The 13,479-nt window shown below is 39.5% G+C and overlaps 1 protein-coding gene across 4 annotated transcripts in view; it reads right to left on the bottom strand.

Annotated features, from left to right (window-relative positions):
• Positions 1 to 1,576: 1,576 nt before the first annotated feature.
• LOC137298881 (innexin unc-9-like) overlaps positions 1,577 to 13,479 on the bottom strand; it is a 38,659-nt gene continuing 26,756 nt past the window's right edge. For 3 of the 4 annotated variants that reach the window (XM_067831229.1, XM_067831231.1, XM_067831232.1), the window contains exon 2: positions 1,577 to 7,645. In XM_067831229.1, coding sequence (XP_067687330.1) covers positions 6,430 to 7,645 — 1,216 coding nt within the window. In that variant the 3' untranslated portion in view covers positions 1,577 to 6,429. Of the gene's footprint in view, positions 7,646 to 10,106; positions 10,189 to 13,479 lie in introns of those variants that run through there. The other variant, XM_067831230.1, reaches the window with a different exon arrangement.

Raw genomic sequence — 13,479 nt, forward strand, 5'->3', positions numbered from 1 at the left:
CTGACGATAATGGCGGAACCCATGATACGCGGTGTGATCTTATAGCAGTAATTGGGAAGGTCTGATTACTCTGGTCACGAAGCAGACCAACAATTCATTGCAGTGTTCAAATCCCATCGCTATTCAGTCCACGATGGTAATCGTCTCCAAAGGCTATCATTTAGACACAACGGTTAATGGTAGGAAAATAGCGGCTACAGTGAATCCTCTGTCCGGAGCAGAAAGGTCGAACTGCAGCTCATTTAACATAAGAATTAGTATTCACTCACAGGAACCAATTCACTGGCAATATTATGGTCGACCTTACTTTGCCGTTAGGTCCACATCGGCATGCTCGTCACGGTGCCAATCATTTTAAGCCTGGACTGTATCATGAAGATCTTAATTGAAACTGCTCAGAACAAGGAGAGGACTACAGAGATTCCGTGATCTACTGCTCTTCTCTTGTTGACACAAAGATCCAACCAGGCTTAGCTGTCCTGTGAGAAAAAACGACTCATTCCTTTTGGGCTTTATCTTTGTAAATGTTTGTGTGGTGTTGAAGACCTTGATGCATTTGAACGTATTTTTGGTGGATTTTTTTTTAAATAAACCCCCCAAAGGAATGAGAAGTTGCATGAAAGAAAATAATGTTGCATGTGAATCAATGGATTTGTTTAGATATCGATTCTTTGGAACTATCTCATGGGTGTCGTGGAACGATGAACCAGCATCGGGTTCCAGTAAGTGATGTTAGTGCTGAGGCTGTTGTAGTCATACTGTCACTGGGAACTACATTCGATATGCGAAAAAGAGACATGAGTTGGTTGCACGCTTATGTGAAAAAAAGATATTTGGTGTATAGGGAGGAGTTATTTTGGACGGCTTTGTATAGCAATAGCTCCTCCAAAGGCTGTACCAGGATAATAGCACCGTCACTAACAGTTTCTCAGGAGTGTCAATTCAATGTGCAAATCCCATAGGAACACAGGGTAATGCTGAGTAGGGAATTCTTTAACTCCTTTATTTGGGAGTATTCCAGCAATGTTTTTCACACATTATGCCCATGAGAAGGATCGAACCCTAACCTATGGCACGAAGCGCGAACGTTTAATCACCAAGCAAACCTACGGCCAAAAAGCTCATCGACCAAGGATCATGACGGGCTTGATTCAGTCAACCACCAGTTGAACTTAGCCCAGCTACAGACTCATCTCTGTATTCACAGCTCAAACGCTTTAGATCACTCGGGTAAACAAAGTATCTGATATACTGGTACGTATATAGACGTCCTTGATAACTTCACCCAATTCCTTCATACCAGGACAAATATATTTAAAAGGATTTATGCATGGAATAGGGCCAAGTTCACATTATATCAAGACGCTTCATTCTGAATACAGACACTCACCAGATGTCGTGATTGATAAGAGTTTTATACCGTTTTAAAGCAATATTTCAGCCAAGTCATGTCGGTTCTCAAAATGAACGAAGTGGGTGTTCCTTTCCAAACAATAACAGTACACGAGGCGTGTGGATCCAGTTACGTCACACATAATTAATCGTTGATCGATGAACCTTATTAAAAAGAAAGTCATTTTGAAATTTAAAAATGTTTATTATATGTCGTTTTAACAAGATGCAATGTACCTCGTTTGGCCCACACACTTGAAAGTTGACTGATAATGATATCAAACACACGCATGCGCAATGCTATTAGCTCACCTGAATACGGCGTGTGCAGTTTGGAAGATCATAAAAATATTTTCTTGGTAGAAAATTCATTTGATTGTCTCAAAGACTAAAACACCACCTGTCATGAGACTAAACATGCGAAACAGCGTGACTAGAACTGTTTGATATTATTTTAATCAGGTGAGTCACAGCGGGTCACGAAGGACTGACTTTCAAGGATATTGCACTTTTTTGGCATATAATTGGAAATAATTTAATGAAAACGGTAATGAAATTTACAAATCTTTTGTACATAGTAAAACATATTAAATAAACTATATTAAATGCATAAATTACAAACCATAATGTTTAAACAACGACAAGATACTCGCTACCTACTGTAGATCATATGTTCAATTGATTTAACCAAACTTCGTATCACAGCCGATTGCTGAAAGGTCTTCTCGAGTTGCATAGCAGTGCTAACTAATGACAATAAACAAATAAATAACAACAAAGCAGTAACATTGGCGAGTTCATGCATAGTTGTGTAGAGATGAAAGGCACTTATATGGAGGTTCATTTTCTGGTAGTCCGGTCTTACCTCGCCAAATGGCAAGCGTCCAACAGCACTAGCGATAAATAGGTATATCGATACAGATGATGGCAATAACGCTATAGTCAGAGGGGTGTCATGTTGGTATGCATAAATCAAAAATGGTTCATTTCCAGGCCAAGCAGAGGAATGGTTCTCAACAACATGCGTGCCAGTTTGTGAATTTGGAACTTTGTCTGAACCCAAATGACCCCTTAACATCGATGTCAGATTTACAAAGGAACACATATGTCGATTACGTGTTCGCCGACCTCCTAGGGATTCAGCCTGGGCATTTATAATGTTAGGACGTTGAACCTTCTAGGTCTTTGGTACGAGTCTACACAACATTTGCAGAGAAGAAAACAGAACACACAGTGACGCATATTTGACCGCTGGGAACGGAAGACTTTGTCACGAGCGTCTTGAATCAACCTTGAACTGCTAACAGCAATCGGAAATATTTGTTTGAAACGATTACGTTTGCATGGTGTCTAAAACGTCAATCGTAACATATTTAAGTACTTTTACTTTTATGCTTCCATCGTTTCGTAATTTACCATGGAATCAATCTTTACATCTATCATTAGACAGTGACTTTATTGCCCAGAATACGCCTAGAGGCGTTGAAAAAAAGTCATAAAGAATTATCTAAATACATTTAGCACCTGTTTCCATCGGTACCAACAGTGTCTCCATTCACAAAAATACAGGATTCCCTATCAGCATCACAAATTTGTTGATGAAGACCCGTCTTTGATAACAAGTAATTTTGCGAGAATGTTCTTGCATAAATATTGCACGTTGGAGTTTGACTTATTATACAATAAACCTTATGCAACACGCTCTCACAGTTCAAGGTTGTCGATCGCCGGTTATAACTTTGTCAATTTTATTTAGTAGTTAACACATATTTCGGAACAAATCAGAAAAAAGATAGCAATGTTGGATGTCTTTAAGCAATAAACTAGTAAATGAATTTAAGCAAATGTAGATAAGAAATATGTTGGGCAACTATGAAGAAATAATGCAAAAAATAATGCGAAAGATAATGAAAGTAAATAGCTGAATAAATTAGTAAAAACAAAGATAATGCATCTATAACAGCCTTAGATGGTCAACATTCAAAAGGAATTTAGTAAGTATATATAACATACTCTATAGAAAACAATGGGATCAATATTTAGGCAGAGATACGATGGGTGATTGAAACGGGAAATGAAATGAAATTATCTCAAGGCCAATAAAAACATTGCACGTGCATGTGCAGGAGAAAATCACATCAAAATTCGGAAGGAAATGAAAATAATTACAATGAAAATATGGAAATTCAACCACTCTTACCATAAAAGCGTCTAAACACTGACATTATATTATCAGCATTTCAAAATTCTTTTGAAAACTTACGAAAGGGTGTTTACAATAATACTTGTTGTTGACAATATATTTAACGTTTTTACAAATCAGTGGTTTTGTATACACCAACTTTCATACTTTCAAAACATGAATGGCAGCAGTGTGTGGTGATAATCTTGTACATATAACAAATCAAGTTCTTGAAAATCGCTCCCAAAACATGTATACATGATGCTTTCGTAAGCTCATTGTACTTACATTCCAAAATAACATACTAAATGACATCAGACACATATTTCTGAACTATGCATTTACAGGGTAGAATGACTAGTTTTCCAAATCAAAGTAATTTTGGAAATCAATAATGTTATGAGATTTTGTTATGAGAATGGCGAGTGAAACACGCATACTCGTGTATGAACACAAATCACTATCTAACTATTGGGCCACTACTACCGAGGCTAACTGATCTAGTCTCCATTATCCGAGATCTTGCAAAAATATGTTAAATTTATATCGTAATACTCAAGTGCCTGTATATATACACAGCACCAAGTTCAGCTTAGCTGAAAATTGAACAATCTGAACATAACCAACGACCATGTCCCGTTGCAAGAAAACACTAAACGTCGAGTCCAAAATCTTCAATCACATGTTCTGACCACTCTCATGGCATCAGACCAAACCGCGGGTTCAAACTCCTGAAGGTGGGAATGAACAGGCGTTGTATTTCTTTGATATTACAAAGCCAGGAAATTGTTTAAATAATTAGATGTTGCAAAACCAGTGTACACAGATTTAGTGTGTAACAGGTACAATGTATGAAGATTCTGGCCCGACCAAAGACTAACCAAACATTGTAGGCAATAGCAGTAATTACATTGTTTCGGAATGGTACGGTCACGAAAGAGATCTGACGTCTCCAATATCGCATGGGTAGTATTATTCGTCCATTACTGTGTTTATAACACTCTATGGTATCTACAAAGGTAATGTGCTGTCATTCATGATTTGTAATCAATAATTAAAAGAACTATACACTTCACGAAATAAAAACGCAAATCGTAAAGAAGGTTAATAACAAAGCTGCAATGTATGCCAAAACTAGCTCGGTAACGTATTACGAAAGTATAAGTCAATCTCTAGCACATGTTGTGCATAGCTACTGAACGGAAAATAAATAGCAAAGTATTATATATGTTGAAACAAAGCCAACAACGCCCAATTAAATCTACATGTGTATACAAAAGTCCACAACAAACCATTACTTTGGCGCCAGAGTCGCTGTAATTAATTCTAGATGGAGGTGGCAAAATGAAGACTGAAAACTGTCTTCCTGTCCAACAAATGACTACTAGAACTGAATCATGCTACGTTAACGAAAGAAAACCTGGTAAAATCAAACGTTTACACATGCTGAGACGCTCAATCTGCCAGGGTGTCACAGTCACGGGTGTCACAGTCACGGTATGAATGAAATATGTGATGTTGTTTTCACCGGCCTCACTAACTTAGATACATTGTTGATCTAATTCCGTCCAAACAAATATGAAAATACTTGCAAAGTTGTTAATTATATTCATATTGTCTTTAGACAAGTCATGGTTCAGGTTTTGTTCAATAGTTGAATTGTTGAGCAGAGTTACCCCCCTTCAGTGCCATGATCCGCTGCTTTGGGAAACGATCCTCACGTTTACTGTGATTTTGTTGGAGGATCCTTTACGTTTGGGTGATGTATTTGCTTTCACAGCATGCTAAAGTCGTGATCTCTCATTTTGTCCGACAACCTAATCGACTTTATGTTCCTAAAAATACCATTCAAAGCGGCTTTACATTCCAGCCATCTTATTTATTTTACAAAATATCTGACGAAAAGTATTGATTTGTTGTGGTCATAAATATATTAAATTTACTGCTATATACACGTCAGTATTGGATACTTCCTTACTAAGTAAGTGAGCAGAAGTTGGTGAGGTAAACAAACTATCACAACCCTCTCATCGGCAAAAGCCGGGCTCAATTGGATAGCGACACAACCAGAATTTAACCCGTCACTTCCCGTAACAGCCAATCAGAGCAATTCTTTGTAACCATAGCAACCAACAACAATCGATCACATACGGGGATATCACAATCTGAAAATACGAAGGAAGCATATTTTTACGAGCAAATTATGATATGCATCTATAAAACTGTATATAATGCTACACAGAATTGTAGGTAATCTACTGATATGTAATTACTTATGAAAAGGTATTACAGAATACTCCATACTCCCGTTTTATGGTACAAAATAAACCTTAACTGAGAAAAAATTAATAACGTCCCATTCGTTAGTACGTCATACAGTCACTACAGTTCTCCACCGAATATATTTAAGTCTATTTAGATTAAGAAAAATAGTATTATTTCTGATCCTATCACAAACACAGTACGTACCAGTACCGAATCACAATAAAATGCCTATAAGAAAATTCAGACTAATATATCGCCCCGACTACATAGATATGTATGTCTCGAATATAAATGCTGAGCAAATCACGAATGAGAGCACATTTCCCTAATCTACTTGGCTTCACCCGAAATTATGGTCACAGGACTACTGCTGGTGGTACAGGGTCACCCAGCGCGAACAATGCGCCAAACCAGTCTAAAAGCCTCATAGGGCTCTTACGTCCAACAACCATCGGTCGTCCATCGTCCATTGAAAGCGCCATGACCTGATCATGTTGGTCATTTCTACGCGCACGGACAGCAGACCATTATGAATTGGCACTGTGGAGTACACAAGGTGCATATGACTTCATATCCGTCGGCTCTTGCGCTTACACATCTTCACCTTCCATATCATGACCGTTGCCGGTAGTGTTTCGAATCTGTATAGACTTTTTGCTTCTGTACATGTCCCACAGTCCAGAAACGATTTCCGCTACAACAATATCACTCGAGTTTTTGCCTATGAGGCGAAGTGTAAAAACACCGTCATGTCGAAGGTATTCGATAGTGAATCTGTTAGCTAGCTTTTTGTCAGGACCAGTTCCTAATCGGTCCATGATTTTTAAAAACTTTTTCACATACTGCATCCGTGACGTCGGAAACACCATATGCCACAGCCAGGAGACAAAACTGTAACAGGTAAGTATTGACACAAACACTAACCAAAACCACATGAAGATGTAGATTTTCTCATTAAATAAGTTGATAGGCAGCACACATTGGACGGAGTGACGGTGGATATTCTGCATCTGTCTAATGTCAAAGTCACACATTGTCACTCGTGGAAATCGGTGCGAGGCCGTCCACTCATCACCTACGATGAGGTCCTGGAGAACCTGGAATCCATAAATATTATATTCTGTGGACAAGAATTCATTCAGCATGAACAACTGACCAATTGCGTTGGATATGTACATCACCTTCATGAACAGATACACAGCTACCAGATAGTTTCCGTACCGCTTGCCACAAAGAAGAGACAATTTAGCTGACAGGATGTGTCTCAGCTGTACACAACAGGTATGCCTACTTTCTCTCTGGTTGTCCAAACACCTGTCAATATGCCTCACCACGTATTTTATAGTCCTTATTCTTATCTCTGGACTTTCATATTGGGCGTCACTGGCCAGCCCTACAATCCTATCCACGTTGATGCCAGACTGACCATTAAGCAGTCTCCATATAATACATGGGATGTAGAACATGAGTGCTTGGATTAGGAGCACAACTGGTACCCACTGGTAGTAGGTGAGCTCTTTTTCGGTTCGCTTGTGATGCTCAACAGGTATGACTTCATTCATGGGGATGTAATATGTATTGGAGATCCAGCAGATGTTGTTAGCGTAGTCGACATGTGCCCCTGTGAACTGGGCAGGGCACCAGCACCTGATTGGGTCGCCTACGTACTGTCGAGCACTCACGACCACCGTGAAGATAATGAGAATTCCTGTTGTGTAAAGATGGTTCACTCGGTCAATCAGATCGTCATCATTGCGAACTTTTACGTTGGCAACTCGTCCTACAGACCCAATAATACTGTCCATCCTGCAACAAAGATGAGAATACGTTAAAATACCATCGTAGAAATAATGATAATGATATTTTGCATCAGTTCGCGTCATGCAGACATCAACATATTTGGATCCCACACAACTTGTATTTTGTACAGATATTGAGACTTACACTGACATATATCTATATATGTGTCACATCTTGTTACTCCAATTCACATATGAATACACTCTACTTGCCAACAAAACATTATGGTATGTGAGTCCGCGTACCATTTCATGGTATGGGAACATGGTAAGTGTTTTGTCCTGCTTGTGACGTCAAATGAGCATACTCTGGCATGGGTCCAGTCAAGTGCACGGCACCTGACATAACCCAACACGACATCGTTTGTGATTGTATCAAGCCCAATATTATCAGCACGGTCATGCCACTCATTGCCATGTGCAACGTGTGTTCCGTGTTGAAGAACACGTGTAACAGTTCAAAGGTAACAATGTCAAAATGGCGAATACCAATTGTGATACAAACGGGAAGCAACTGATATTTATGTCAACAACTGAGTTCCCAGCATCTGGAATACATTCGCGATAGGAAATATTGACAATATTTTCCCCTGTGGTAAATAATCTTGCAGTTATATACAGGGAGGCAAACCGGTTTCTCGGGCAGGTGTTTAGTCTATGATTTAGCTTCATATATACAGGATAAATGTGTCAGATATCTATTTTAACCTTCAGCTTCTACTTGAGGTTATAGCCATTTCCATAATTCTATTCCAGGCCACGACGTTGTACCAGTTCTTATAAAGATCTGACATGATTCCATCAGGGAAAGCGTAAAAAAATGTTTTTATTAAAGTATTCAACTTTGAAGACATTTCAGTCCAACAAGAGTTCAGGAAAACGCGTATTAAAGACGCGGAGTACCCGTAGCAGCAAATCCTCTTTGGAATAACTTGCTAGGCACAACGCAATAAAGAGAAAGTGAATTGCATTAAAGAGTCCCATGGTTCATATATAACGTATTTTGCTGAACCTTTCCATATTTCTGAGGATTTTAAACCAATGAGTAATGACGTTTGGTAACAATCGGATAGAATAAACCGAGTTTCTTCACAGTTACCACGTGGGTATCAGAGCTACACTGATCGATAGTGACAGTTATTGGATAAGGCATTGCTCCAAACCGACAATCACAGGCGAGAATCTTTGACTAACTCGGTTGTTTGGAGCGCTCCGAGCTAAAATAATAACGAACTAAGACAAGTAAGATTGGGTTATCTAGCAAACAGGTGCTCAAAGTACCAGGGGCCTTTCCTTCATCCTAAGGGTGTTCACATACCACCTTCTGCGATCCCGTGAGAGGAGAAAGATCATGGCATCTGCCCTTTGCTATTGTAAACGTATAGGATGTTTGGGGCTTCTCTTGGCTGGTACAAATACCAATATTGCTTTCATATGGTAACTGACATTAGGTCGGGTGATGACGAGAACCACTGCATACACACAGGTCTTTGTGTAAAATCATCTGTGAGGACAAAAGATGTACAATCGTAATTGTTGAACCAAAGGTCATTAGTAATTGAGAAGTATGATGTAAGAATATCGAAAGACTAATCACCCGAATGCGACACGTATCCGGAAGCTGTCGATAGCTTGAACGATACACCCATTTCCAACTTACACCAGCTAAACAAAAGCCAATAGAAGACACTGTGATGATTTCAAAACAATGGTATGTTTGTCTACAAAACAATAACCCGTATCTTACTTTAAAGACAAATCTCGATAGGGCGTTTATACCTCGGCTGTGTTTTTACCAGTGGCGAAACTTTAGAACACGCGTGAAAACTAATTCTCAAGCTGGGGAAAAGCCTCATGAAGTCGGTCGACGGTAGCTGAAGGCTTGCTATTGCGAGGCATGAGGTAACGAGGAGGGATCCTTATGCATGTTCGTAGCAAGAGGTTTAGCGAGGATCTGAGATGACTCATCGCCACGGGAGTGGAGCATGGCGCAATCCGTGATAACAAACGGAATATTTCTAATACGTTTTCTGCAATGCATGTGAGGGGCCTGGTTGATTCACTGGATAACGTAGGAGTAATGAATGGAATAATTAGCATAAGATGTGATATATCGTTAGTGTGAACCATACAAGGAAGGTATGATCTGTGGTTGATACTCATCATCTATGCAAAGTAGATGCAGTTGAATGTATTTTGCAAATTTAGGAAACAGTTTTCTGGTGGTGTATTGAACATTGATTCAACAAAGCATATAATTGTGAACGATTCACTGATATGTTAAGGAATTACCATGTATACTTCACAAACAATGAAATCATTTTATGATGAACGTATAATACATCATGCATCTACTATATAAGATCAAAATTAATACAGAAAACCATGAACGTTAACAAATAAAACAAATACAAAAGAGGGAACGAGAATAAAAAGGAACAGCAAACGATGTGTGTTTTGACACTTACCCTTTACAAAGAAAAGCTGATGCGAAACTTTGTATTCCCAAAATCATGATTCAATTTAAAGCATCCTTAAACACAACAAAAGTTCTCATCCAGAAACTATCTGTTAAAGTTACCTCGTGCCGTAATCCGTTTCTTAATATTTCAAAATTCGCCAAGTTTACACACAGCCCCATAACTAGGCTCTCACACAAGGCAATATGGACGCTGAGAGATGCTAGAGTGCGAAACTGCGGAATGTTAAAAACAGATCCGAAACTGTGGCTTCACGCTGAGTAATATGTTCCGTATTAATTGTTGTGCTTTCTTTATATTCACCCACGTGTGGAAAGTGAAATATTGAGACTGATCTGACTCACGGTTTGTAGGACTGAAAGTGCGATAAGGAAAGGGATTTATGCCCATCGCTCGCTGATAAAGAAGCTACTTCAACGCCTCATAGTTATTTCAATACACGCTGATTCGGTGTATGTACGAGAGGAGCTTTTTTGCCTTTTTCGATCAGTAAAGAAAGGCGCGCAAAAGATCATGATTGATAAAGCTTGTTATCACATTGTTCGCGATTCAATGGCGTTAACTCAACAGCATAGTCACGCATTAAAATGTCAATATTTTGAAGTCGGCATAAAGGATTGCTCACTGCTGTGACTGTGCCAGGAGCTCTGACGGAGACGTTAGCGAACATTGCATCTACATCAGCGACGTCTCTACAACCATAGTTTCACTGCACTGAACGTCAGCATAAGCTTCGCGTTATGTCCAGTACCACAGCTTCTTAATTCGATAAAACCACGAATCCCTCAGACAAAACAAAGGATTATATCCAATAGCTTCTTGGAGGGTGCGCACGTTTCAGGATGAAATGCCTCACTGTTGGCTCGGCACTAAGTAGTCCGGTTCAAAAGTACTCAAATGTAACGACACACGGGCAGATGGTTATCGTGAAGTCACGTGATGAAGCCAAGCATGCAGACAGAGATGAAGATGGGGGTGGGGGGTACAGGCGAAGAGATCATGCAGAGTATCAGGTTAGGTCAGCATGCCAGCCTAATGGATGTGTCATAGCGAAAGTGGATTTAACGCTTGCTCGGATATTACATCCATGCATGTCTGTGCATTGGAATGCACGTTATGTTTAAACGTGCTTGGGTCTCAGATAACTGCTGTCTGTTTATATTATGATTCCTTTGATAGATTATTTACAGTATTTACGCTGCTATACATCCAGAAAACTGCAGCAAACAGTTTCACTCAAACATTTGACATACCATTGTATGACAGAATTCTTTCAATTCATTCGAGTGGTATACTTCTGTTCATCAGACCTTGTTTTGCTCAGACGTGTCACACTATCTTGTTTTGTTCAGACGTGTCACACTATCTTGTTTTGCTCAGACGTGTCACACTATCTTGTTTTGCTCAGACGTGTCACTCTATCTTGTTTTGCTCAGACGTGTCACACTGTTTTGTTTTGTTCAGCGTTAGGTACCTTTTTCATTCGTTTGTATTTATTATCTGCCTGAATTTATAATCTTGCACTTAGATATTTTGCAATTCATTATTATGATGTTTTACTATATTTTTGTCCATAGGGACCATCATAAAATAACCTTACCGCTAGATTCCCATCAGTCGTGAGTATTCTGTTTTCGAATGCTGATACCGCCTTCCGTCCAGTTCAGAGTCATTACGAAATGTAAGAAAATCTGGTCTCAATTGAAACCAATTATTCCGAAATGGCAAACTTGAAGACAACGGCATTTGTCGGACCGAGACAAAATGACGGTTCTCTTGAGATACCACTAAACTGGCAAGGACATTAAACCACTAACAGTGGCCGCCATTTTATGTCCTAATTATGTCTTATCTTAACGTTCAACGTGCAACGACTGCAATAAAGCAATGAAAATAAACTGCATTAAACAAGATGCCGGACAGGACAGATGCATATATTTCCAAAGAATTGATTTTGTGACAAAGAGCAGTTGTTGTATATCACTAGCCTACCAGTAGTTACTGTGCTGGTCGGATGGTAATAAGGCCGAGTTGTGAGTATTCACTGGGTGAAAGGAGTTAGACGCTTTATAGATGCACTACTGTTGTATAAATGACCTTTCAGAGAAGGTGTTTACGTGGCTTAATATTTATATCATTACGGCTTTTTGTAGAGTGCTGCTCTAGTATTTGTGATGAAGAAATAATGGTCACACTTTGCCTTTGTGGTCATAACGTGTCTCAAGGAAATAATTTACTTGTACAGAAAGCAAGAGACGATGGACAGATGTGACTTAAATGTCACCTGGGTAGTTAGTTCTATGGTGGATCTGGCATATTGATGACACCATCTTTCAACGTGTAATGAACGGCGGATAGAGAGAAAAGAATAGAAAGAATTGTTTTGGTGTCTATTATAACTTCGTCGTAATTAAGGTGAGTCATAACAATAGAGTGTTATCAATTATGTACACGCGTGTTGGTAAAATAGACGTATTTCACAATTAAACCAGCTTTACATTATTAACGTATGATTTAACAGATCTAACAATGACAATACCAGTTTTAACGAGTATCGGCGGTTTGTGTCGATTAATTAGGGCCACTGGTGACCTTGTGGTCTGGGGCGTATTGACCCACTGAGTTGTGTCCCCTGGCAATGTCAAGATCCCCTGAATCAAACAATTCTAAGACCTAAACGCAGACATTCGCTGAGTGAGTGAGTGAATTTGCGTCTCGTCGCTTTTTGCAATATTTCAGCAATATCATGGCCAGGGACAACAGAAATGGACCCATTTCCCTTGGTCGTGTCAGGATGTCCTCAGATTAACAGTGTTTATATCATATATGCTGTGTCAGTACAGGCATTCGCCCAGTGCAAACTGACACGCCAGGACGCTAAGTGGCCTAACGTATAAAGCGATTGCAAGGAGAGTAGAAAGTCGGTGTTTCGATCCAATGGCTCAGTCAAAGCCCTTTGACTGTTGTTACCTTTCCTGACTCTCGTCATTAAGATGGAGTCTGGGAGTGGGCTGATACCAGTGTTAACCTGTGGTACCGCATCCCATTTGACTAGCAGTATCAAGTCAAGACTTGTAGAAGCAGAACCTCGCGCACATACGCACACACACATACACATATATAAATGCAGTACTCTCGAAAGATACGTTAAGATACGTTGACCTACTCTAAGTGACAGTCTACAGTTCAAATCACTCACTTCACTAAGTGGGATGGTGGGTAGCCTAGTGGTTAAAGCGTTCGCTTGTCACGCGTAGGACCCTGGTTCGATTATTCACACGGGTACAATGTGTGCAGCCCGAACATTGCTCGAATATTGCTAACGCGGCGTAAAACTAAAATCACTTTCTCAAAACCTGTG

Source organism: Haliotis asinina, chromosome 10, assembly GCF_037392515.1.
Source record: "Haliotis asinina isolate JCU_RB_2024 chromosome 10, JCU_Hal_asi_v2, whole genome shotgun sequence".
In the NCBI taxonomy this organism is placed as follows: Eukaryota; Metazoa; Mollusca; class Gastropoda; order Lepetellida; family Haliotidae; genus Haliotis; species Haliotis asinina.